Source organism: Mustela lutreola, chromosome 4 (assembly GCF_030435805.1).
Source record: "Mustela lutreola isolate mMusLut2 chromosome 4, mMusLut2.pri, whole genome shotgun sequence".
NCBI classification, from domain to species: domain Eukaryota; kingdom Metazoa; phylum Chordata; class Mammalia; order Carnivora; family Mustelidae; genus Mustela; species Mustela lutreola.
This window is the reverse complement of record NC_081293.1, coordinates 116,700,459-116,727,731: the sequence shown is the minus strand read 5'-3', so window position 1 is coordinate 116,727,731 and position 27,273 is coordinate 116,700,459. Positions and strand designations below refer to the sequence as shown.

The 27,273-nt window shown below is 38.4% G+C and overlaps 2 protein-coding genes across 4 annotated transcripts in view; one reads left to right on the top strand and one right to left on the bottom strand.

Annotated features, from left to right (window-relative positions):
- Positions 1 to 8,804, top strand: part of FAM185A (family with sequence similarity 185 member A) — a 54,399-nt gene extending 45,595 nt beyond the window's left edge. For 2 of the 3 annotated variants that reach the window (XM_059170913.1, XM_059170912.1), the window contains exon 8: positions 6,268 to 8,802. In XM_059170913.1, coding sequence (XP_059026896.1) covers positions 6,268 to 6,380 — 113 coding nt within the window. In that variant the 3' untranslated portion in view covers positions 6,381 to 8,802. Of the gene's footprint in view, positions 1 to 6,267 lie in introns of all 3 variants that reach the window. The other variant, XM_059170914.1, reaches the window with a different exon arrangement.
- Positions 8,805 to 12,329: 3,525 nt separating this feature from the next.
- FBXL13 (F-box and leucine rich repeat protein 13) overlaps positions 12,330 to 27,273 on the bottom strand; it is a 248,616-nt gene continuing 233,672 nt past the window's right edge. Inside the window, exons 19-21 of the mRNA XM_059170911.1 lie at positions 26,459 to 26,593; positions 20,682 to 20,845; positions 12,330 to 12,655 (exon numbers count right to left, since the gene is read on the bottom strand). Coding sequence (XP_059026894.1) covers positions 12,466 to 12,655; positions 20,682 to 20,845; positions 26,459 to 26,593 — 489 coding nt within the window. The 3' untranslated portion in view covers positions 12,330 to 12,465. The remainder of the gene's footprint in view (positions 12,656 to 20,681; positions 20,846 to 26,458; positions 26,594 to 27,273) is intronic.

Genomic DNA, 27,273 nt, shown 5'->3' with positions numbered 1-27,273 from the left:
CCCACATCCACCCTCTGCTCTGTGAGGAGCCTACTTTTCCCTTTCCCTCTGCCTGCTGCTCCCCCTGGTTGTGTTCACTTGCTTGCTCTCTGTCAAATAAATAAATAAATAAAATCTTAAAAAAAAAAAAAAAAGAATGATCTATTGATAAATATAACTTAGATGGAACTAAAGGGCAGCATGCTGAGTGAAAAAAGCCAGTCTCAAAATGTCATACACTGTATGATTCCATTTATATGACATTTTTAGAGTGACAGTATTATAGAAATTGAGACTAGACAAGTAGCTTCTCAAGGTTAGGGAAGGAGATGGAGGATAAGACTATAAAGAGACATCACAAAGGACACTTGCTTTGTGGTGATAGAATAGTTCCATATCTTGATTAATGTTGTAAATCTATAAGGATAAGACTATAAAGAGACATCACAAAGGACACTTGCTTTGTGGTGATAGAACAGTTCTATATCTTCATTTAATGATGTCATAAATCTATACATGTGATAAAATGTCATAATAGTAAACACAAAAAGTGTATGCAAAAATGATGAAATCTGAGTAAGGTCTGTAGTCTGATTAATTGTACTTTGCCAACCAATTACTTGGTTTTGGTAATACAATATGATTATGAGACCATTGGGAGAACTGGGTTAATGGGTGCTCAGGACCTCTGTGAACTATTTTTGCAACTTGTTATGAGTCTTTATTATTTCAAAATAAGAAGTTAGTGTAATAGAGGGAATGAGAGAGAGAAAGACAATGGGGAGAGGGAGAAAGAAACAGTGGAAGTTTCCAGTCAAGAAATGGAATAAAACTGGTAAAAAATACAAATCAGTGGACTGATTTACCCTTTTATCTAAAACAACAACAACAACAAAATTTTGTAAACAGAAAGCACGAGTAAACAGTTTCTAAGACATTATATATCAGGAAAGGAGAGAAAGTGATCACTGAGGGATGGGAAATAAACTAAATGAGCCCCTGCCTAGTCCTACGAGAGTCTCCAGGTTGTGGTACACAGGGAGAGGGAACCACTGTGGAACCCAGCAGACTCCTAGAGTTGAGGAGACCATGATGAGAGTCCAGACCAAGACAGTGAGAGTTCATAGGACAAAGTACCAGAGGAAAAAGAACCTTGGTATTTGCACCAGTGCAAGAACACTGCGAGACTGGAAAAAAACATAACTTACAGGGCATTGGGTAGAACACTTAGTTGTTAGAAACAGTTGTCCCTAGACTGAACATTCCTCTAGAACTGCCTAACAAATCACTAAAGCAAGAGATAAAAGGCTTAAAATGTTTCCAAGTAACGTAACTGCATCCCTGAACCAAGCTCAAGATTTACAATATCTGGTATTCAAAGATGATCAGACATGCAAAAAGGCAAGAAAATATAACCCATAATAAAGGGAATATCAGTTGAAATCCATCTAGAACAGATACAGATGTCTGAATTAGCAGAGAAGGAAAATAAGAGAGTTATTATAACTGTATTCTACCTGTTCGAATATAGCATAAAGTTAACTAAAGATGAAGACATGAAAGATGTAAAAAAGATCAAAATTGGATTTCTAGAAATGGAAACTGCAATGTCTGAACTGAAAAATACAGTGGATGGGATTAAACAAAAGATTTGAGGAACAGTCTTTCTGAGAATTTCTTGGGCAAAACGGATTGGCTACTTGCTCAAAACCTAGAGTACTGTTGACTTTGTTATTAGTCCAGGTAATTGAGAGAAAATATAAATGATGGAAACATTAAAACTAGCTCAAAAATATTTTCTTGTCAGTAATGATAAGATGCCTGGAGTTACATTTTTGTCAAGGGGAGACTGTAAACAGTTATTGAATGTTGACAACATTAAAACATTTGGTTATAGAATTGTGTGTGGCTAGAGGTTTTATTTGTGAAAAGTATGCCTTAAAATAATAAAATTTCATGTTTCATAGGTGTATGATTTACTTTCCTAGCCATTTGGTAAACTTTTTGAGGATATTAGCATGTCTTTGTACATCTTTTGAGTGTAAAGATATAAACTACGTTAGCATGGTGCTTCCCAATAGTGGATGGTCAGTAGTGTATAAAAATGTAAAAGAGGGAATCCTCCAACCGTGAACATTGAAGTTAAATATGCTGCTAATAAGGCAGGCACGGAAATTATCTTCTGAACCAAATGTTTAAATAAAGTCTGTTACAAGGGTTGGGAGAGGGAGGTGGAGTTTTCAGAACAAGGGAGTGGAAAGGAGAAGCTCACCTTAGCCAAGAAGCTTTTTAAGCCTATTTTTAAACCAGAGAATTTAATTTTGTAAAGTATTACTTAGAGGCCTATCTTTGTGCACAGCTAGTGCTGATTAGATCAGGTATATTTGGGGTTAAATAATGATTAATGCTTCTCAACTAGGTATTTCGGGGAAAATAAATAAAAGAACTTGAAAATTCATATATTTATATGGTTGGATTTGGACAGGGCAGACTTAGAGAGCAAACACTGAAGTTTAAAAACGTGTTCTGAGGGGTACCTGGGTGGCACCGTCAATTAAGTGTCCAGCTCTTGGTTTCAGTTCAGGTTATGATCTCAGGGTCCTAAGATTGAGCCCCACATTGGGCTCTGTGCTCAGCACAAGGTCTGCTTCAGATTCTCTCTCTCCCTCTTCCTCTACCCATACTGCTCGTGCATGGGCCTCTTAAATAAATAAATAAATAAATAAATAAATAAATAAATATTTTTAAAGACACCCAAAACCATGTCCTGAAAACAAACTTTTCCTCCCACTTAATGGAAGCCAAACTATATAGAGATAAGGTAGTCATTTCACATTTTTGCCAAATACAACATTATCCTTGGCAAAGGGAATTAAATTTACTTAATTTGTTTTGTTGTTTTCTGCAACTGCAAGTTCCAATATGTGTTGCAAGATTTTTGTAGGAGGGAATTTATAAACTTCACAAATTAGAAGTAGAGTCTCCACAGATTCAGGCCAACCAAAGTATGAAGATCTTTGGGTAAATTACTTATAGGCAAAATAGGGAAAGCTATTTTCAAGCAACCTAAATGGAATTGTTTAAACTGTCTTTCTTTTTGAGTATTGTTTTTAGGCTAAAATTGCTATGTGTTCATTTTGTTAGTAGCAGTAGCATTATGTGCAGTATAAGGGCCAAGGGCAGGCTGTCCCAAGATGGACTACTTTGGGATCAAGATTATTTCAAGTCAAAAGTAATCAAAACCTAGCAGAATGCAGGTAAAGCTGTCTGCCTCCTCAGCTGCATAAATTTACATTGGAAAGGAGAGTTTGAGCCAGCAAGAGAGCTATTAACAGAGACTCCCCTTTACCTAAGAAACTTATCTGCATAATGGGACAACTTTTGTTTCTCAAAACATCTCCCTTCACTTTCCTGCTAATGGTCTTCTCCCCTTTGTATCAGGCCAATCCCTCTCCTTAGCGTATATAAACTTCATATTGCCTCATTGTCTTTGGGATTTCATGTCTGTGGATTCCTCGTGTACACCTATTAAATTTGATATTTTCCTGTAAATCTGTCTCATATGAGTTTGGTTCTAAGTCCAGCTAGAAGAACCCTAGGGCAGGGGAAGGCCTTCCACCCTTACAGTAGCCTCTACTGCTCCAAAAGGAAATGAGTAGATTGGTTTCTCTTTCCATAAGCAAAAAAAGCATGACCGCAGATGCAATGAATAAGAATATTAAAGAAAAAAAACCTTAGATAGTTGGGAAAGCCTTACTGTTGTTTATACTTTGCTATTGATGCCAAATGGTGTGAAAAAATAATAAAGGTGGGGTCCCTGGGTGGCTCAGTCAGTTAAGCGGCTGCCTTCAGCTCAGGTCATGATTTCAGGGTTGGTATCAAGCCTCTCATCAGACTCCCTGCTCAGCAGAGAGCCTGCTTCTCCCTCTCCCTCTGCCTGCCCCTCTGCCTACTTGTGCGTACTCTCTCTCTCAAATAAATAAACATTTCTAAAAAATAATAATAGTAATAATAAAGTTAGAGCAACCAACACTTAGGATTTCCAGTTCTTTCCTCTACATTTATTTGAATTACTAGGGAAAAAATTCTGTGTTATAGAAAGACTCTTGGGTGCAGGTACCTCGAAATTGTGACCTACCAAATGCAGCACAGGCACAAAAAGGACATTTAAATTGACAAATCTGAACCCCTTAATAATGAAGAGTTGGAAGAAAAAAAGCAGCTCCCATGAAATAACAAAATTCAGCTAGGTAAATTTGAAAATCTAAGTGGCTTTATTAAATAATTTATGAATTGGGCAGCACCTCACCTAGTGAGTAGAGAGGCACACCAAGGAGTTGTACAAAATGGAAGGTTTTTCCAGAGGAGAATGGGGGTAAGAAAGTTATTAGCGAAAAGAAAAAGATTATTCCATGCTAGGCCCTTTCTAGGTAGAAAAAGCAAAGTGGTCTTATAATTCAAATGACCTCATCTTCCTCTGGGATGGAGGGATGGAGAGGGCCCTTGTGGCAAACTCATTGGCACTGACTGAAAAATTCCTGATGGACCAGCTAAGACTACATTTCTGGGGGAGTTTGAAACTGCAATTAGATTTTGTATTAAACACCTGTTTGGGAACTTGGCCTAAGTGACACCATTTGGGCTTGGGATGGTTTTTTTATTTTGGGGGGTTTTGGGGTGTGTGGGGGGGGTTGTTTTTTTTGTTTGTTTGTTTTTTGGGTTTTTGTTTGTTAGTTTTACATTTCTAATACATGGATTTACCAAAAGGAATGAGATTTAACCAGTTTACTGAGAAGTAGAGTAACAATAGTATATAATAATAATAATATAGAGTAATAATTCTAAGGTAGAGAATACATAAATAATTCCAATACATTGAAATACAGCAAGAAAAGTGGAAAGAAAAACTCCAGAGGAAGTCATTGGATACTTGAAAGATGCAATTAACTCTAAAACATAGATAGATGAGATTATGACTCAGATGAAAGGAGAGGCAAGAACTCAGAGAAGAATTTGTATCAAAGAAGCACTTGACAGGAAGACTGGATGGTACAAAGCACCTTTTCATCAGCTAGGAACATCACATGGTACTAACAAAGGAAAAAGCTATACTAAAGAAAAGAATTGTTTCCTGATTTTTGTGCTTGGAGTCAGCAAAGAAAATATGTATGAAGAATTGAGACAGTGTATTCACAAGTCTTTTCAGTTCAGATTTGACTGGTCTCTTAAATCCAGAATGGCAATGGAGCTTAAGAGGACATATAACACCTTAATTACCTTGATCGAAAGAAAAAAACATGGAACTAGAAGAGAGATGGGAAATGAACCAGGTGAGCTCTATGCCTGCTACAGCATATTACCTGGAGGGAGTTTCCACGGTGCAGGGCAGGAAGGGGTAATACAGACAGAGCCCGACAGACTCCTGACAAGGAAGAGACTAAGTATCTGGGGAGACCAGGACTGCTAGATTTCCCAAGAGAGAATTCAAGAGAGGAGGGAGCTGCACAGGGTGCCTGAGAGCATTCAGCAAAGTACTGATCAGCATGTGTGTCAGGAAACTACCTGATACCTGCCAGAGTGTGATTGAACCTCAAAATGATTATGCTGAGTGAAAGCACCTAGACTTTATATATATATATATACACATACATGTATAGATGTATATGGTTATGTGTGTGTGTGTATATATATATATACAGATATGTACACACATACATATACATATATATACATATACACACACATATAAGTGGTTTTATTCCATTCATTAAAATTTTAGAAAATGCAACTAATCTGTAGTGACACAAAGTAGATCAGTGTTTAGGATGTTGGGGGGGACTGTCTGGAGGTGACAGGTAGGGAAGGGACAGGAGGAAGAGATGACAAAGGAGTATGAGGCAACTTGTAGGAGTGATGGATATGATCATTATTTTGATTGAAGAGATGGTTTCACAGAGTTTTACATATGTCAGACCTTACTGTATTGCATATGTTAAGCACTTAGAGTTTGTCAGTTGTACTTAAACCTCTTTAAAGCCAGCATACCAAAAAGACCCACAAAAATCCAAAAACAAATAAAGAGTAGCTTCCCTTTCAGTTGTTCTGAGAGAATGAAAAGAAGGAACAAGCCCAGGTAACCCCTTTGCAACTCTCCCAACTCATATTATCTTTTTTAAGACTTCTGTGGTTACAAAGTATTTTTCAGTTTCAGAAATGTGTGGTTAGGATCTATGTAGTCAAATACTGCTCTTGTCAATGAAGATGTAACTGTGTAATTTTGTGTTTCAGGGCTCATGAATCAAGCAAGCAAACATGAAAAATGGATTAAGGCTGATGCCCCAGAAGGCACTGTAAATCTTAGAAATCAAAGCTGGTTTCAGTCCCTAAAACTGCAGGACTGAGAATGATTTGAATTGTATTTATAATTTTGAGCAATGATTAGCAGATCTGTGACTACAAAAATGCAAACACCACAGTTCGTATAAATGCTGAAAACAACAAACCGGAATGAATACTGGTGAATTGTCTTGTGGGAGCCTTTTCAAAATTTGTATTTAGCTATTATATTTGTTTCCTATTGCTCTGTCATGAAATTACCACAAACTTACTGTCTTAAAGTCACACTTTTAGCTCACAGTTGTGTGGGTCAAGAGACCTGCATGGCTAGGTTCTTTGCTCAGGGTGGACAGGGCTGGACTCGGCATTACCCAGGCTTGTTCTCGTCTAGATGCTCTGGGCAGGGAAGTCTACTTTCAAGTCTGTTTATATTGGCAAGATCCAGTTCCCTCTGACTACTACTGAGGTCTCTGTTTTCTAGCTGTCCATCAGTGATCCCTCTAAGCTTGTACAGGCCATTTGCATTCCATCTCATGTGGCCCTTTCCATCTTTAAGCCAGCAGTGATGCATTCGGATGTTTCTGGTACTTTGTATGTCTGACCTCTTTTGCAGCCATCTGGAGAAACTGCTTTTAAAGGTCTTAACTTGATTTGATCAAGCCTGCCCAGAATAATCTTTGTTTTGCTGTATAATGTAGCATAATCATGGGAGTGCTATCTCCTCATATTTATAATTTCTGTTTACACTCAGGAGAAAGAGATTATACAAAGGCATAGGTAATGGGGAGAAGTTGTCTTAGAATGTCTTCCACCACAGCTCTCATAACATGTTTGCTACTTAGAGCCTCTTATGACAGTGTAAATTTAAGCTGTGAATAAAAACATCTAAAATGGGGGCACCTGGGTGGCTCAGTGGGTTAAAGCCTCTGCCTTCGGCTCAGGTCATGATCCCAGGGTCCTGGGATTGAGCCCGGGCTCAAAGAGCATCGGGCTTTTTGCTCAGCAGGGAGCCTGCTTCCTCCCCTCTCTCTCTGCCTACTTGTAATCTCTGTCTGTCAAATAAAATAAATAAAATCTTAAAAAAAAAATCTGAAATGTGATGCATTTGCTACTGATTTCTTTTTCTTTCTTTCTTTTTTTTTTTTTTTTGGTGTAATTTAAGATATAATGCATTGGGAAGAGGAGAAACATTCAGTGATTTTTCACAATGAAGATTGATTTTCACTTTAACAAGTGTACTGTATAAAGTTATTTCCTGAATTCTCTTTCAAACCTTACTTGTCTACTTCTGGGACATTTAACTTATATAAGACTAAATCGTCCTATCTTTTGAATTATGTCTTTAATGATAAGGATAAATCAGTTCTTAAACAATGCTTTCTAATAAACCTTCTCAAATACTATGGTTTATAATAATCTCTTTGTTAATATTATATTTAGAGCTCTATTTTTAACTTTATAGTTATAAGACAAAAAGTGAACTTTGTGGAATATCTCAAAGTCTCCTTTAGTTCAATCTTCATGAAATCAGAATTTATAGAAGTTGGGACAATATTCATGTTTGTTTGATGTGGTTATAGTGTAAGTGTGCTAAATTATTAAGTAGAGGAAACTGTAAGGCAATGAGGCAGTTTTTATAATCTTTTTCACCCTCATGCAATTATATAAATATTTATTTTCATGACTAAAAGTAAAGTTTATGAAATTAGTCAACAACAGCCAGAAAGGTCATGAGCAGAACAGCTGTAAATTGTAGTTAAAATTATTAAAAGAATTGTACATATTTGAATCACATAGTCAAGTCCAAACAGAAAGGATAAGCTGCCATATTTTAGTCTCTTGAATACTCACCGATGGATAGCAAATGCTTAAGAGCTGAAGACCTAAGTAATATTTTGGTTGTTTTGAGTGCTTTGCACTGAGAACTTGAAGATTTCTCCACATGTTCATTCTGCTTCTTGGTAACCTTTTAACTCACCTTTTCTAACATCTACCCCTTTTCTTTCATTTTTATAGTTATAAAATTTGTCTTTTCATAAAGAACAAATATGCTCCTGTTTTTGTTTAAAAGAGGATCTTTCTCAAAGAGTTTTGGAGCAAGCTTTGACAGTTAAATACCAAACACCCTGCTTGGTTTCTAGGGAACATAACAGGGTATCTTTCTCCTTACCCTTGGTCTTCCCCAAGTAGGTTTTATTCCTTTAGAAAGCAGTTGTCAATAGCCAAACTATGGTAAGAACCTAGATGTCCATCAACAGATGAATGGATCAAGAAGATGTGGTATATATACACAATGGAATACTATGCAGCCATCAAAAGAAATGAAATCTTGCCATTTGCGACAACATGGATGGAACTAGAGCGTATCATGCTTAGCGAAATAAGTCAAGCGGAGAAAGACAACTATCATATGATCTCCCTGATATGAGGAAGTGGTGATGCAACATGGGGGCTTAAGTGGGTACGAGAAGAATAAATGAAAGAAGATGGGATTGGGAGGGAGACAAACCATAAGTGACTCTTAATCTCACAAAACAAACTGAGGGTTGTTGGGGGGAGGGGGTTTGGGAGAAGGGGGTGGTATTATGGACATTGGGGAGGGTATGTGTTTTGGTGAGTGCTGTGAAGTGTGTAAACCTGGTGATTCACAGACCTGTACCCCTGGGGATAAAAATATATGTTTATAAAAAATAAAAAATTATATTAAAAAAAAAAAAAGAAAGCAGTTGTCTCTTTTATAGGTCTCTCCAGTTGTGTGCTTGAAACACTTAGGGATCAGAAGCCAGTTTTTCTGCAGCTGCCAGAAATCTCTAGATTTAGTTAAAAATTACCCCGTTAAGTCATCTTAAGTTCCTTGGCTCAGGTCTAAAAATTTCCTACTCAGCTGATTCCCCTGCTGTCCACTTCTATGGTTCTAGGAACCATTCTACAGCTAAGTAATACTTTCAAAATCAATTATTAAAAGCATTTATCTAATACAGAAAACCTTATAACAATACCTTGTGTAGCCCATTTTAAACTTTTCAAAATTACTCATATTCTTTACCTTGAGTTTATCCTTACTTCAAATTTGTGGGATACAAGAAGACAGTGACTAATTTCACTTAAGAGATAAGGACCAACAGCATTTTTCACAGAACAAGCAATCCTAAGAATTTTTTTTTCGTAGAATAAACAATCCTAAAATTTGTATGGAACCAAAGTAGACCCTGAATAGCCAAAGCAGTCTTGAAAAAGAAAAACAAAACTGGATGTATCAGAATTCCAGATTTCAAATTATTTTACAAAGCTGCAGTAATCAGAACAGTATGGTACTAGCACAAAAATAAACAGAAAAACCAGAAATAAATACACAATTATATGGTCAATCTTCGACAAAGGAGGCAAAAGTATGCAATGAGGAAAAGATAGTCTCTTCAATAAATGGTGTTGAGAAAACTGGACCACTTTCCTGCACCATACACAAAATAAATTCAGATGGATTAAGGACCTAAATGTGAAACCTGAAACCATGAAAATCCTAGAAGAGCACAAGCAGTAATTTCTCTGACACAGGCTGTAAAAACATCTTTCTAGGATGTCTCCTGAGGCAAGGGGAAAAAAAGCAAATATATTGGACTACATCAAAATAAAAAGCTTCTGCATAGCAAAGGAAACAACCAACAAAACTAAAAGGCAACCTACTAAATGGGAGAGGATACTTGAAATGACATCTGATAAAGGGTTAATATCCAAAATATGTAAAGAACTAATACAACCCAACACCAAAAAGCCAAATAATCCAATTAAAGAATGGACAGAAGACATGAACAGACACTTCTCCAAATAAGGCATATAGATGACCAACAGACACATGAGAAGACATTCAGCATCATTATCAGGGAAATGCAAATTAAAACCACAATGAGATATCACCTTATACCTGTTGGAATGGCTAAAATAAAAAACAAGAAACAACAAGCAGTGGTGAGGTTATAGAGAAAAAAGAACTCTCTTGGACTTTCAGTGGGAATGCTAACTGGTACAGGTACTGTGGAAGATAGTGCAGAAGTTCCTCAAAAAGTCAAAAATAGTGACGCCTGCATGGCTCAGTCAGTTAAGTGTCTGTCTGCTGCTCAGCTAGGACTGAGTCCCCTGTCGAGGACTGGCTCAGTGAGGAGCCTGCTTCTCCCTCTGCCTGTGCTCTCTGCCTCTGACAAATAAATAAAATCTTTTAAAAAATTAAAAATAGAGCTACCATATGATCCAGCAATCACACTCATGTATTTACCCAAAGAATATGAAAACGCTAATTCTAAAGGATATATACATCCTTACGTTTAGTGCAGCATTATTTACAATAGCTAAATTATGGAAGCAACCCAAATGTCCATCAACAGATGAATGGATGAAGAAGATGTGGAATATATATATTCAATGGAGTATTATTCAGCCATAAAAAAGAATGAAATCTAACCATTTGCAACATGTTTGGAGCTAGAGAGTTTTTTTAAGGGTGCCTTTTGTGGGGGAGGTTTAAGATTTTATTCATTTGAGAGAGAGCACAAGCAGAGGGAGAGGGAAAAGCAGACTTCCTGCTGAGCAGGGTGCCACACAGGGTGCCATCCCAGGACCCCAGGATCATGACCTGAGCCAAAGGCAGACATTTAACCTGCTGGGCCACCCATGCGCCCCAGGAGCTAGAGAGTATTATGCTAAGTGAAATAGGTCAGAGAAAGACAAACACCATATGATTTCATTCCTATGTGGAATTTAAGAAACAAATAAACAAAGAAAAAAGACAAATGTAAAAACAGACTCTTAACTATAAAGAACAAACTGATGGTTACCAGAGGGGAGGTAGGTGGGGGAATGGGTGAAATAGGTGAAGGGAATTAAGAGTACACTTGCCATAATGTGCACTTAGTAATATATGGAATTATTGAATCAGTATATTGTATACCTAAAACTAAGATAACACTGTATGTTAACTACACAGGAATTAAATGTTTTTTAAAAAAGGTAAGTAATGGAGAAAATAGAAAGGTTAAAAGAATTATCCAATATTACCAACACAGCTTGTTTGTGGCAGTCAGAACAGAGCTGGGCTTTTTCCTGGACCCTGTCAACAGTAGTATCACATAATATCCAATAATGATAATACTAGCCTATAATCATTTGAATTCTGTAGTTATTATCTTTTCCCAGAGTGAAAAGATGAAAGCTTATTAAAAATAACAAGGTGGTGCACAATAACCCATACCTCTTAGCATAAAGTAGGGGAGAGCACCTTTTTGACATAGCTAGTTTTTAAAATTCCTCCGTAGCGGGGCGCCTGGGTGGCTCAGTGGGTCAAAGCCTCTGCCTTCAGCTCAGGTCATGATCCCAGGGTCCTGGGATCGAGCCCCACATGGGGCTCTTTGCTCAGCGGGGAGCCTGCTTCCTCCTCTCTCTCTGCCTGCCTCTCTGTCTACTTGTGATCTGTCAAATAAATAAACAAAATCTTTAAAAAAATAAAATAAAATAAAATTCCTCCGTAGTACCAATGTGATTAAAAAGAGACCTTTCTGAAACATTGCAGACTTCCTGTCAATTCACAGGTAGTTCATGTTTTATTTAATTTATCCCTGACTGTTAAGTCAAATGTAGAGGTGAGTCTAGGGTCAAATGGCATTTAGTTCTATTGTTACTTATCTGGAAATAGCAAGAAAGCCTTGTTTCTGTTAAAAAATGTAAGTCTATACTTTATATCGTCACAGATTCTTAAAATCATTGTCCTGGCTCAAACTCTTTCGCTGACTCATAGGACCAACTCTGCTTTCTTTTGTAAAGAAAAGCTTCTAAATTCCTTATTAAAAAATGTTACATCTCTCAGGATTGTTTTAGATAACTGTAACCTTGGATTTGGTAATCTCATCACAACTATTTGATTAACGTAAATTTAAGTGGAAAAATTACATAGTAGCAATACTTGATTTGGCTTTTAAAAATCATGATTAAACCAATTAGAAGAACTAATAATGTATTTAGAAAGATCTGTAGTTGGACTAAAAATCAGGAGATGGTTTGCTGCTTGTTTACACTGTTGTGATCCAGCTGGTAAAAAATACTTGCATCAGATGAAGTTATCAAGTTCTAGATTTTTTTCTTCTTCCTGCTTGAGGCTGAAGGTCATGCTAGTTCCTCTTCACTATTGTGTGTTGACTCTGTCAGTATGACTTCTTCATCTCCTTTAAGTGGTGTTTCCTCGTTTTGTTTTTTAAGGGGCTTGCCTTCATAATCATAGCCAAACCAAAACGGAGGGTCACTAGGGTTATATTCCTGCTGCTGAACTATTGACGACATTCTCTTCGCTGCCTCCCTGCAATAATAGTGATTCACGTTAGACAGTTGCAGGAATAATTCCTAATGCAGAATTTTCAAACTAGAGCAAATTTGGAATTACAGAACTGTCACAAGTCACAGCTCTCTTGCAATCCTGAGAGGGAGGGTAAGGGTAATTATGCAAATATGCAGGGTCCCAAAGCTTAAGTAGCTCAGTAGCCCTCTGGTTGAGCCAGTTCAGAGATTAACAGACTCTGAGAGTGGGTAAGGAAACCATGCATGGCAATGGAGTGGAAACACCGAGGGCACTCTGTAGTGCCCTTGAATGAGCGTTCTGCCTGGAATTTCCAGTTTCTTTGGTGAGGGAGTACCCTAACCACCCAACCTGTGAACTCCCCTCATGCAGGAACTCTTAACTCAGAGTCCACAGATCCCTGTTGGATACATGGATGAACTTCAGGGAGATCCATGAAGTCCCTGAAAATTCATGCAGTTTTGTTTCTAATATACATTTTTCTGAGGAGAAGGTTTGTAACTTTCATCAAACTCGCAAAGGTGTCAGTGACCAAAATGATTAAAAATACAATTACTGTCTTTCTTAGGAAATAAGGAAGAAAGCAAAAAAAGCATCTAAAAGTCGTTCTGGGCCCATTTTAAGATGGGGCAGGGGGATTTCCACCCCCAAGTTTTTCTTAGCAGCTGGGTGTCTTACGATTCAACTCAATTCTGACACTACCTACCCAGAGACAACACCGGATACCACAGGTTAAAGGCTCGGTCTGGTTAAAGGCTCGGTCTCACTAGACTGCCCTCCACTTTAGATACCAGTCGCGTCCAGGTTGGTGCTCAGGCGTCTGACTGACCAGCTATAGAGCAGAAGTTCCAACACCTCCGCCCCCCAAACCCCTCCCTTCTTGGGTTTGAGTAATTTGCTAGAGTTGGTCACAGAACTCAGAGAAACATTTTGCTTACTGGAACATATTATAAAAGGTGTAACTCAGGGATAGCCAGATGGAAGAGATATATAGGACAGGGTGTGGGGAAAGGGTATGCCCTCTCCAGATGCACCACTCCCCAAATCTATGCACATGAACCAACCAGAAGCTGTCCAAACCCTGTCCCCGTTAAGAGTTTATGGAGGCTTCATTATATGAACATGTTTGATGAAATCATTGCCCATTGGTGATTGATTTAACCTCCCCTCCCAGGAAATCAGAGGGAGAGACTGAAAGTTCTACCCCTCTGTTTATGGTTGGTTTCCCTAGCAACCAACTTCCATCTGAAGGTGCTTTCCAAAAGTCACTTCATTAACATAAACCCAATTGTGGTGGGAAGGAGTTTGTTATAAGTAACAAGGCACCTATTTAACCTTTATGGCTCTAAACTGATTTCAGGAATGGGGTACAAGACCGGAAATTATGACAAGATGAAATATTATGACAAAGATGCTCTCATTGCTCTTATTGACCAGGAAATTTCAAGGGTTTTGGGAGATGTGAGCTGAAATCCATGAAGGAAGACTAAATATATATTGGTCATCTAAATGACCAAAATATATTTCTCATAAAATCACAGTATCACGGCCTCAGAAAAAAAACAGTATATCTAACTTGAAAGTGCCTTTTCAAGGGTTGAACAGTGCCATTTTTCTAGGAAGTTGGTTTGAATGTTGAGATCAGTACTTTAAAAAAAAATGAGTAATTGACTATTACCATATCTTACATTGAGTTATATTAATTGCAAACTTCTGGAAATAGTCATTGATATAGAAGATGGTATTACCAAGTGCTTTGAGTTAAATTTGTGCTCAACGGCTATATGAGTTCAGGCAGCACAATGAAATTGGAAAAGGCTGAGATGCATCAGTTGTTTAAAATGCTATTTCATTTGAACCAAATTTCAGATGTATTAAATTATAACCAAACTCAAAAGGGAGACAACCATAGCATTGCTAATTCCATCTCTTCCCACATTGCTTTTGGCATATATAATTGCCATCACATAACACAAAAACTAAAAACAAAACAAAAAAACCACACGTTTAAAGAACCATATGAGTAAAAGCAAATTATATAAATTTCTAGTTCTGAGCCACCCATCCTATGCACTAAAACTTGACAAACAGGTGTCTTCTCTTTAGAGAAGTACTTATTCTCAAATTTGGAAATGATAAGTTTATGGTCAAAGATGAAGTTTTGCATTGTTAATGTTTTAATTTTTTTTAAGTGTGGTCCTACATTTGAAACTTCTTATATGATCTTTATATGTCCTCTAAGTAGGACATCATTACGCAGTTATAATAGTGTTATATCTTTAGCTCTCCCCCATTTTCTTCTGAAGATTATTCTCGCTTTCCAATTCTATGGAATTGAGATTGCCATGTTTTTGAGGGTGTTTTCCATGAGATTGTTTTCCCTTGAGTACTTACTGCAACATAATACCAAGTGTTGAGGGAACCTGAAGAATAAAATATTTGCACCATCAGTTTCAAATATAAAACACTACCCTAGGCAACAGAGCTTCATCATTAGTTACCCTTCACCCCATGTCTGCCTATTTAAACTCAATCAGTCTTTCAAAACTTCAAACCAGTCCAGCCTCTTGTAAAGACCCAACCCCAATTCCTTCCTCCTCTGAATTCTATAGGAAGTTGATCATGGAGTTAATTATTTTCCAGTACATAGTTTCATGGCATTAATTGTTTGTCATTTTAAACTTTATTATTTTCCTTTTGTTTGAGAAGGTAATAAGTTATTTAAGGATGTATTCCATTTCTTCATTGACATCTTCAATGACAAGGAAAACAAGATAATTTCAGCAGTTTACACCAAGGGAAGTCCTTTTTGCTCTCTTCTGCATGTTTGTTTGAGGCATTCGTAGGTTGCTATTCCCAGCACCTCTTGACCCCCTGCCTCCCAAATAGCAGAGCTCTGGACACGCGTACTGTAGTTCACAGTTGTTGGTCAGGATTCAGTGTCACTGATGACAAGACCAGTACAATTACAGGCAATAATGGTCTTGACCTTTAGGAAACTGATGAGTTTGGGGAGTAAAAGATTTGTAAGTAATTCACCAAAGAATATGTAACCACTGGCCTCAGAAGAGCAACAGTTCTTGAGCGGTGTGATAAGCTGTAGGATGATAAGTACTCTTAATGCTAAATTTAGTAACATTTAAATAATGGGCCATACTACAAGCTACAAGCCCCAGTAAATGCGATGATAATTAGGGCAAATAATGGGAGTTTGAGGGGAAAACAAACAAACATGAGAGGTGGGGATACGGAATCCTCAATATAGACAAGAAAAATAGGGAATGAATAGGGAAGACTGCTCATTAACTACAACGCAGTGGGACAGAATCAAAATGAGTTTCATGTTGAGCACTACCCGTGGGGGTAGTACTCCATGGTTTATGCTGTTAACTTTGAGCAGAGCAAGAGCAGTTTTATTTAAGATAAAAAATAAGTTTATTTGGGAATAACAGAGGAATTGCAGTTCAGGGCAAGCAATCTATGGTAAACCATAGGTAAGTCCAAAAGGGAAGCTCAGCTTTTGTAATGTTTTTGGAGGAAATTGGGGAGGGTTGTTTTCAACAAAAGTTTATTGGAGAAGAACAAGAGTTTGAGGTTGTGGCAGTTTCTCACTGACTTCAAGTGGCAGGCAGTGCCTTGTTGCTGGGGCAGGGAGGGATCCTCCTTCCTTTTCTCAAAAGCAGGTGATAAAATTCCTGTGAAATATGTCCTCCCTTTTTGAAATACAGTTGACCCTTGAAAAACACAAGGGTTAGGGGTGCTGATCCCTTATTTCTTGTCTCCATGCCACCCTTACCTTAGCTCTTAGTGGTAAGCACTGCTCTTTGTTCTACCCATAGTCATCTTCAGTGGAACTAAACATCCGAGAGTCCCCTGACCATTGGGGATAATGGTTACAGACCAGAGAGGAGCAGAGGATCAGGTCTCAGACCCTTCTTCCCTTCCCTTCTTCTGCCAGGAAGTAGGAGGTTGATGGCTTTCTGTAGTCTAGAGTATTTCTAAGGCATATCTTAAAGTGTGTATGGTTTCACAGCAAGGGTAGTGGGGAAAAAAACTGAAAATCTGAATCTGCCCTGGGGAAAATCTGGGTTTATTAGAATTTGAATGCCAGTGTAGACTACTCCCTAATCCACTTTTTCTCCACCTTTTAGAAAATCCACAGCCCCTGAACATGCCGCCCTCACCACTTTACTCAGACCTTTGGCATCCATCCTTTTAGGACTGACTCCTAACACTCAGGACCTGGCCAACAGGACAGATCAGCATGGTCACTGCCAACAAATATCTCTGAGTTCTTTTTCAAACATCCTGTTTTGCTGTGTGTTTGCACATATGCACTTTTGAACAGTATCCAGAAACTTGAAAAGGTAGAAATGAATGTTCCTGCCAAAAAGAACACACACTCTCTTTCTCTCTTTTAAAGTAGTTTGGTGTCCCGGTATGGTCAATATATGGAAGCTAGGAAATGCTGAAAAGAAAATACATGGTTAGGAATTACTGTGTGTTCTGACTTTCTTAGCGTGCATATGGAATCCTTTGACTCCCTTGCACTCTGGCTTGCCCTAAGTGTCTTTAAGGTCCTTGGATCTTGTAGGAGATGCTTTGGGAACCAAATCTGTGCTGCAGAGGTTAGTATTCATTACTCCTTTAATTGGTGAGACAGGTTTATCTGAGTTAATATAGAACATGATTTTCAAAATGATATGTCAGAAACATTGTGAAGTATCCCATTAAATGTTTAATAATAATGAGGTACTGAATTTTGTAAGTGATTTTTGGGTTTTATAAATTAAAGGAGGTTCGAGGTGATTCCCTTGCCCTCACACACATTTCCTCCTAGTTTCTTGAGTAGGCAGAAAAGGGGGGGGGATGTTGGAGCCAACACAAAGACCACCAGTAATCCAAGTAAACTGAGCGCAACAGAACCCATGTCTGCCTTTCTTCAAATCCTTTGAATGTTAGAGCTTTCAAAAAGCTTAAAAATCTCTAATCTAAAAAAAAAAAAAAAAAAAAAAAAAATCTCTAATCTAAAGGCAAAAGAGCAACATAGTAATGATAAAGACAGAGGTACAAAGTATAGCTCTTTTATTTGTTTGTTGACATTGAGAGTTATTTAAGCTGCTTAAATCACTTTTCTTATTCATTTTTATGGTAATGTGGGTATTTATGAGGATTAGATGAGATGGTGAACATAAAATAGGGTTGACATGATGCATAGCAAATAATTGTTAAGAAATATTATTTGTTATACTAATAATAACATTAAGTAGTTCCAGATCACAAAGGTCTTTTTCCCCAAAGATTTTTCCATGAGCTGGAGAAGAGAACTCTGGTTAAGTTTTATTTCCTAACAATGGACCTTTCTGGGTGGCTGGCTAGTAATCCGTGCTGCCAGCAGCTGCTTACAGAAGGCCTTCCAGAAATCTCTGTCCTGCTCTTTGGGGCTCTAGAGGCCACCAAGACTCTGTTCTTCAGAGTTGAAAGTTTTGGACTCTGGACACAAAAATGTCAAAAAGGGCCCTCTATTGTTTGCTAATTATTGACTTAACATCTCTTTTACCTCTTTGTGGTTCCGTCCCTCCTGGGTTGTGCAGACCATTGTTTGGGTCTTTCTCCCTCTCTCTCACTATGCTTTTCTTCCTTTCCATGCTTTCTTGTTTTTCCCACAGAGGGCCATACATTGAAAGGCTGGTTGGACACAATTGCTTCAGATCTAGTCAGATAAGCCTTGACATGTTTATGATCATAGTTGCTACTTATTCCTCCTTGAATTAAAGGAGCCTAGATTGTGTCTCCAAATGGTGCTTCTGGAACCACTTCTTGTGATCTCTTCAGGCTCTGGGACTGGTAGAATGACAGCATATCTCATGCTGGAAGCTCTCTTGCAAAAGAGCTATAGCCAGTTTGCTCATCAACCAAAAATTTGCTGCTCCCCTGGTTCAGCATCACAGGCGTCTTTGATTTGCAAAGCTGGTACAATATTTTTAAAGCCCATTGAGTATGGGACAATTTATACATAGAAAATTTTCTTCTGATGGCTGTAATTGGATTTTTTAAGAGCCACATCATACAATGTTTTCATGTTCCAATGGAATCAAATGTGTGGGAGTCCAACACCTTGTGATTCAAAGCCCCTGAACCTCCTCCCAAACAAGAAAAATTTCCTCTCTCCGACTACCAAATGTTCCATTTCACCCAGAGAAAAGAGCCACTGCAGTTAAGGGAGCCACATGAGCCCTTGTAAGAGCAAACAACTCTACTTTTTTAGAGTGAACCAAGAAAGGTAAGTGATTAGACATCGTCATGTACTTGAGTCTTGAAAGGCTCATCCAAAGATTTAAGCAGAGAAGGAAGCTGCTATATAATCCTTAGAGCTGACCCCAAAACAATCTGACTTTGGCCAGGCCTAAACACTTCTCCAGAGTTTTCAGGACCGGGTATTTTGGGAGCCCGTTGGCTGAAAAACAGTGCCCTGTCCTAGAAGCTGGAAGTCAAGACAAGTACTCGGAACCTTACTAGTGCAAATGTTGAGACTCTCCAAGCCACTCTACTGTGGGGACTGCCTTCTTTATTGGTAGACAAAGATAGAATCCAAGGATTATTAGGCCTCTTTCCTACTGGAGCTTAGCAGGGGTGGGCCTATGAGGAAGACCGAGGTGGTTTGGCTATTTTAGACAATGAGATGGACAAAAGCCAGTTCCCCTCCAAGCCCTAGACCATGTTTTCTTCTTGCTGGTAGGGACAGCCACACTTGGTTGTAGAAAACAAGAAAGACCCTGGCTGTCCTAGCTTGGGGAAAGGAATTTTTCATAGTTAGCTAGAGTTTTGTAGTTAACTAGAGTTAACTAGAGTTTTGCATTGGGTTTTGTTGGCCAAGCCTAGCTAGTAGTAAAGTCTTACTTTGCCTTGTTTTGTTTTCTTCACATATTTTTTATCTAGTGACTTTGAAGCAGAGTGAGCAGTCAAAGGCAGGATTAGGATACTACCAGATATTTTGGGTCTTCTTAACCAAACGCCATTATTTATCACGTTTTAATATCCCATACCATAATTAGGTTCATAGGGGCTCATGCCAGAAATTCTCCATTAATTTTCACTTAAAATCCCACTTATGAGAAGTTCAGTGATATTACCTCCCCAAAAAAGTAATTGTCAAAATGCAGTCAGAATATTAGAAGCCAAACTGCTTTGTGTAGTATGTTATTCATTCATTGTCATCCTATCCAAAGTTGTGTGTTTAATGATATGACAAGGTTGGCAGGGACTCCCAGGACCTTATTTCATGGTACCCATTTTCAATGAAGTTAATAATATCTGTGTCAGTCATCTCTAGACCTATTGAGAAGAGTTGAGTCTCCACTCCTTTTCAAAAAATTTCAGATCTCTTCTTTTTTTCTCATTCAGCTGCCATCCCCTGAACAGGCCTGGCACTGAGAGTGCCTGTTTTATAAGTAATAATTTTTGTGTGCTCCCCCCACCCCCCACCCCCAGCATTTCATTTTAACACATACAGCTTTGGAACAGAAACCATTTTTCTTCCCTCAGGCTTCAAGTGAGCAGATCTCATACTTCAGTTCATGCCAGCCTGCTTACTTAAGAAAGCTCCTCTGTGAAATATATGTGCTTAAACTCATTATACTTTGATAATATTAATTCTTAGTATTCATTTTTCCCGCCTGCAGGAAGGAACCAGACCTTCAGGGATTGGTCAAGAATTCTCATTTTGAACACTCCACAGTTTACTTCATCAGGTCAGTTAAAACTACATTCACATTTTTCCTCTCCATCATAGGGAAAAAACTAAACAAAGAAACAAATAGCTGCTTTATATTTAAAAACTCACAGGGTACACACTTGAGACCTTCTACTTGTTTAAACGGCTTATTTACCCAACTTTTGCTTCAATGGAAACATTTTGCCAGTTATGGGAACCTCTGAAAGCCACTCTTTGTTACTAATGGCATCGTCACATATTCTGTTTGCTCAGAAAGTAGTTCTCAGAGCTTTTCGTATTCAGGTCCATACTTACTTGGAAATACACCTGCAGTATTGCATCTTAAGGATTCGAAGTTGTTTGCAGCCTCTCTGAAGGTCCTCAAGCATTTGGTCAGTAAGCAGGACACAACCAGAAATATCCAAAATATGCAAGTAATGGCATTTTGCTGATAACACCTCCATTGCTGCGTCTGTAATCTGAACACACAGCCAAAGTGAAGTACTGATTCTTCCAATGAACTCCATCCCATAGAAGAATAATGTACTAATCAGTTTGGCCACTGTAACAAGATGCCATAGACTGGATAGGTTTTTTGTTTTGTTTTGTTTTGTTTTAAGATATTTATTTGACAGACAAAAATAACAAGTAGGCAGAGAGGCAAGCAGGGGGTGGGGTGGAAGCAGGCTCCCTGCTGAGCAGAGAGCCCAATGCAATGCAGGGCTCCATCCCAGGACCCTGGGATCAAAACCTGAGCCAAAGACAGAGGCTTTAACCCACTGAGCCACCCATGTGCCCCTAGACTGGATAGTTTAAATAGCAGACATGTGTTTCTCACAGTTCTAGAAGCTGAGAAGTCCAAGATGGGGTTACCCACAGACTGAGTGTCTGGTGAGGACCCTCTTCTTAGCTTTCAGATGGCTGCTTTCTTACTGTATGTTCACAGGGCAAAGAGATAGCTCTAGTTTCTTCCTATACTTAAAAGGGCAGTAATTCCATCATGGTGGCTCTACACTCATGACCTCAATTATTATGACTGAGGTAATAATAATTACTGAGGTAATAATAATTACCCTAATTATTATTAGGGTAATACCCTAATACCTAGGAGGTATACCTAATACCTCCTAGGTATTTAGGGGGTATACCTAATTACCTCCCAAAGCCTTACCTCCCAGGACTATCACACTGAGAATGAGAGTTTCAACGTATGAATGGGTGGGAGGCAAAAATTCAGTCCATAGCAAACAGAATCAAAACTCGCGCCAGCTTGTCACGTGATGAGCCTGTAACTCACGTTAGTGATTTACCTGTTCCCAGAACCGAAAAACTATGGTTCAGGTGGCACCAACAGACTTTGTGATCTTGCTGTTGTTTTCGTTTTAGAGTTCTCTACTTTGGATGGGTAACTTCATTAAAACTTCCTTAGTAATACCTGTCACACCGATATGAGCAACTCATGAAATGCTGCCATGATGGGATTTGGCCTTACACTCAAATCCACTCTGAGGCATCATCGTTTTAGAAACACAGGTTTAATAACATAGCATGTTACAAAGCTATAAAAAATAGATATCCCCTGAAGTTATCCTGCAGACAAGGTCAGATTACTCTGAGAAGGAATCTGAACCTCTCTGATGATTTGTGTGGAGAGTCTGGAAGCCGGTGAGTAGGTGAGACAGATGTTTGCAGGCAGGGGAAGAAAGAGCAGATTCCACAGAGACTACATGAATCTTACTCTGAGGAGTTCTGCTGAGGGCTCCAACATCTTGAGAGGTTGCTCAGATGCTCTGCAGAGATAATTCCACTCCACTTCTTAGATTATTTTACTTACTCAGGGTCTAGCTTTTGAATTCATAGCTAAACTGAGACTTGCTGTAGAATCAAAGAGATCACTTTCCTCAAAGGAATTTTTTTCCAACTGGTTTTAATTTCTCATTTTAAATGTTTGAACATTCTAAAAAACATGCCATGAGGCTTGGCTCTTGTTTTTAATATAAAGCTGAGAGAATTATGCATAAAATCCTTCAGTTTGAAATGTAAACTTTCTAAGTTTGGAAAAATAGATGTTGTCATTGTCTAAGCATGGCCTGTTTTCAGAACATGCTCAGGACCAAGGTTTAACACTGTGCCTGATTCTCATAAAAAGGCCTTCAGACATTCTTGCCATGCTATGTTGGTCTCTGAGGATCTGGTATCATTGAAAAGACATAGAAAAAAAGCCCTCAGAATTGTGGAGAAAAAGAAAGATAGTGAGAGGATAGAAAAGTCCAGACAGGTAGAGTTCAGGGAGCTAGGTTTTATTGATTCTGAAGGAGTGAAAAAGGAGCCTGACGTTTCCCACAGATCAGAAGCGCAAGATGTTCAATGACTGAACTGATATTGTTGGGCCTTGGAACTCGAACTGGAGGTGACTGGCTAAATTCTTAACTCCCAGAAACAAGGTCCTAATAGTCCTACTGAGCAGAGAGTGTTATTCCCATTTTAGTGCTAGGTAAGGTGGGGTCATAATATACGTACTGAACTTGGAGGTGAGCTGGTTGCAAGGAAAAGCTGGCCTTCCAGGAGATGGATAAGGTGACCATTCGAGATTGACTCCTCGGCTTTTGAGAGACCTAGCCTAGGATGATGAACCAGACACCAGTGTCTTTTGTGGCTCACCAAAACCAAAGTAGGTGAAAATATAATACTATGTGTCAACTATATTGGAATTTAAAGTAAAATAAGATTTAATTTTTAAAAAGCAATGTAAGTAAAATATGTTAAACTGGACCCACAGCCTTATGATTTTTCCCCATGAGGACTATTCCAACCACATCTTCTGAGTTAGGATACATACTTGACTCACAGAGATAGTAAAGTTAAACCCTTCTTCTCTCTTACATTGAGGTTCTGGAATAATCTATTCCCCTTCCATTTTTTTATCCTGGATCTTTGATATAAATCATTATTCATTTGATAATATCTTATTTGTGTAACATCCTCCTTAGTTTCTAGGCTGCAAGACAGTTTATAGAAGGAGCTTCTCATTACCAAAAAGCAAGAAACAAAACAAAACACCCAAAATCAAACAAAAAATCCTCTGCCCCAAGTCACTGGAGTCCTTATTTCTCTCATTCTCCTACTTTTCCCCCTAATTAGTAGAGCCACTAAAAAGCCCATTCTGCATCTGTGCCTGCTTTATGGCCAGGGTAATTCCCAGGCAACCATGTGCTGTCCATGTGTTTACATGTCTGTGTACTTATTTCTTTGACCCACTTCTAGAACCAGATGATGTGGACCAGAAAGACACTTGGTTTCTCTAGTTCTTTTTTTTTTTTTTTTTTTTTAAGATTTTATTTATTTATTTGACAGAGAGAGCAAGAGAAGAGAAAGAGCACAAGCAGTGGGGGAAGGCAGGCAGAGGGAGAGGAGCCTGAGATCATGACCTGAGCTGAAGGCAGACACTTAACCGACTGAGCCCCACAGGTGCCCCAGGTTTCCCTAGTTCTAAACAAGTGCATTATTAAACAAAAATTTTGCTGTGAACTTTCTAGATTAATTTGGTCACAATTTACCACATCTTTTCCCCCATCTCCTCCTGTTTCTTACTACAGCACAAATAACTATGGATTAGGAGGTTCTTGCTTCACTCTCTTCACCCACTCACTGCACTAAACTGAACAGCAGAGAAGCTGAAGTTTCAGACAAGCTAGACTGTAGGCCATCTTGAGAGTCTGATGCTTTACTAAAAAGAAGCCCATCAGTGTGCACAACAGAAGACAACACGGTTGTTCATGATCTAGTAATTTCTGAGGATATTTTAAAGATTTTTTCATTTTCTTCCCTCTGCATATTTTTCTTCCTCCAAGTTTTTTCTACTAATTTGTTCTACTTCAGAGGCTTTTCTGTTATGTCTGGTGATCCTTGATTGTCTGCCATTTATCAATAGCAAAAGGGCTAAACACTGATTAGAAGGTCTGAGCGCATGATGTAGGTCTTCTCTACCCAAACTCCAATGGTTAGATGGATTATTAGTTGATAAACCCCCAAATGTCAATATTTTTCTGTCTTTCATCCTGTGCTAGTCAGTCTTCAGAAAAGAGGCTTTCAGTCTCCTGCCTGGAGGGAAAGATCTGGCAGCCACATTCTAGGTGCTGTGTTGGAAGAGTACTTGAGCGTCTCTGCATTCAACATTCGGTCACATAATTCCTATTTTCACTTTTGTACTCAAACTCTCAATTATACATAGTATCTCTCCCAGCCCAGCAACCCTCTGTTTTCAGTTTAGTTTAGTTTAGTTCTGTTTTTTAAGATTTATTCATTCATCTGAGAGAGAGAATGGGCACATGCATGAGTGGGGGGAGGAACAGTGCGAGAGAATCCTCAATCAGACCCCCACTGAGTCACCATAAGATCATGGTGACCTAGGCCAAAACCAAGACTTGGACACTTAATCAACTGAGCCACCCAGGTTCCTCCCAGCAACACTTGGTTTTTACTATCTTTAGAACCAGTAGTAGAGCATTTGGTTCCCCACCACCACCACCACCCAGGACATTTGGCAATATCTGGAGATATTTCTCATTGTCGGTAAGGCGGTGTGGGGGACCAGGTGTTATGGATACATACTGGGGAGAGGGTAAGGATGCTCTTAAACATTCTACAGGGCACCAAATAACCCCCACGATGAATTATCTCATCCAAAATATCAGTAATGCCAGGGTTGAGAATCTAGGAAATAAATACCCAACCTTCTGGTGAAGGTAGGGAAGGGCAGGGCCCAGGGGTGTGAAGTAGGGAAGGAAATCCAAGGATCTGTCTGTATTTCTCAAGAACTTTTAACCCAGTCTTCCTCATTTTAGCCACCCTCTTAATCCAGTTCCAGGGGTAAACAGTGCTACCAAATTTGAAGACCATTGTATAAATCAATTTTCCCCCCACCTCTCTACTGTTGGCTTAGAATTCAAAGCAGTCTCTGGTCTGTTAAATTAGTCGATCTATTTTCAAACGTCAAAAATTTTCTTACTCTAGTCTTCTCTCCTGTTTATCCTATCAACAGGGGCTCCTACCCTTCTTCTGCAGTTCTGTAGGGTTTCAAGAGGGAACAAAATTATATGTGTAATCTGGAAAAAAACCTATATGTGTATATTCTATCTGCCATTTAGAGCCAGAATCAGAGATCTCTATTTCTTGACATGGAAATATGTCCATAGTGTTTTAAGAGAAAAAAAAGTAGGCTACTATGTATTTTGGAAAGGGGGATTCTATTCCAAAAGAAAAAAGGACAAAACATAAATCTTCTATATCTAATCTCTGTGTACATAGAAAAATATTCTAGAAGACTAAATATAAAATGCCAATAATGGTTATGTCTGGATGGTAGTATGACAACAGATTTTACTTTCTCCTCTTTGTTTGTATGTGTAGTCCAAATATTTTATAATAAGTATGTATTTATTTCATAAGCAGATGTCAGAAAAATTATCAAGCACTGGAAATAAGACAAAAGATGATTACATGTCTTTTCAGTGTCATACTGGAACATTGTTTAACAGGCCTACCAGAGGAATTTTATAAGGAATTATGCCGTACTAATGACTGTCAACTAGGGCCAAAACTCAGTGAAGTTACCTGTTGTAACCTGTTACATTTTTGTCCAGGAAAAATGTAAATTATTTCTATCTGGTAGAAACTACAACTTCTAGGTTATGGGCTTAGTACCTTAGAGGACATTAACCAATTTTAGATCTACCCAACAATCATATTCCAGCATCCTTTTTCTTCAGTTCCTACAACTACTCGGTTTGATCAAATGCTCTATGAACTTATTTTACCATTTTGCTGGTTCTCTCATTAATGAATTAAATAAACCTTTGACACATTTTCATATTTGAGTGAGAATTGTTTTTAACTTTTTGAAAATTCTACTTTGAAACAAATGAAATCATAAAGCTATCTCCAGTTTGGAGAAAGGAAAAAAAAAATGTAACGAATACCTCAGGCATAACAAAGTAAACGTGTTCTTTGATGTGTTTAACCCCTGCCTACTGCCCTGCCTGGGTTCTTTGTGCTTCAGCTGGACCTGTCTGAGCTCTGACTCCTGCACGTACCTTTGGACAGCCAGCAACACTGAGAGATGTGAGGCAAATGCAGTAAATGGCCAATGCTTTAATAATCTCATCTGTCAGCTGAGGGCAATAAGAGACATCCAAATGTTCTAAGATCAGTGAGCCCTTGCAGAATGCCTGCAAGAAATTCCAAAGTCAGAGGGTTTTTTTCCTCTTAGTCTTTATTTGTATGTTGTGTATATCTGGAGCTACCTTACCCATAGCAGTTTACTTAGTATGCATTTCAGTCCCTGAAATAGAGATATGTTACATCATGTTGAGGAAAATAAAAAAGCAATTACATCCATTTTTTTTTTTTGAACAAAAAACATTCACATACCAGCTTAACAGCTTAGCAATATTCAAATTCCTGTTAACAGAATTTGGTTTTCCTGAATTTAGTGCTAATGAGATTTTACCCAGGTGTTTAACAATTATTAGAGTTATATTAGCCAAATGACTGGAGGAAAAGGAATCTGGAGGGGAGAATTCGATGGGAGACACTCTGGGTCTGGGGTTGATGGTATTAATATACCAGAAAGACCACAGTCTTTGGAATCAGAATTTAGTGCTAATGAGATTTTACCCAGGTGTTTAACAATTATTAGAGTTATATTAGCCAAATGACTGGAGGAAAAGGAATCTGGAGGGGAGAATTCGATGGGAGACACTCTGGGTCTGGGGTTGATGGTATTAATATACCAGAAAGACCACAGTCTTTGGAATCAAATTCCTGTTAACAGAATTTGGTTTTCCTGAATTTAGTGCTAATGAGATTTTACCCAGGTGTTTAACAATTATTAGAGTTATATTAGCCA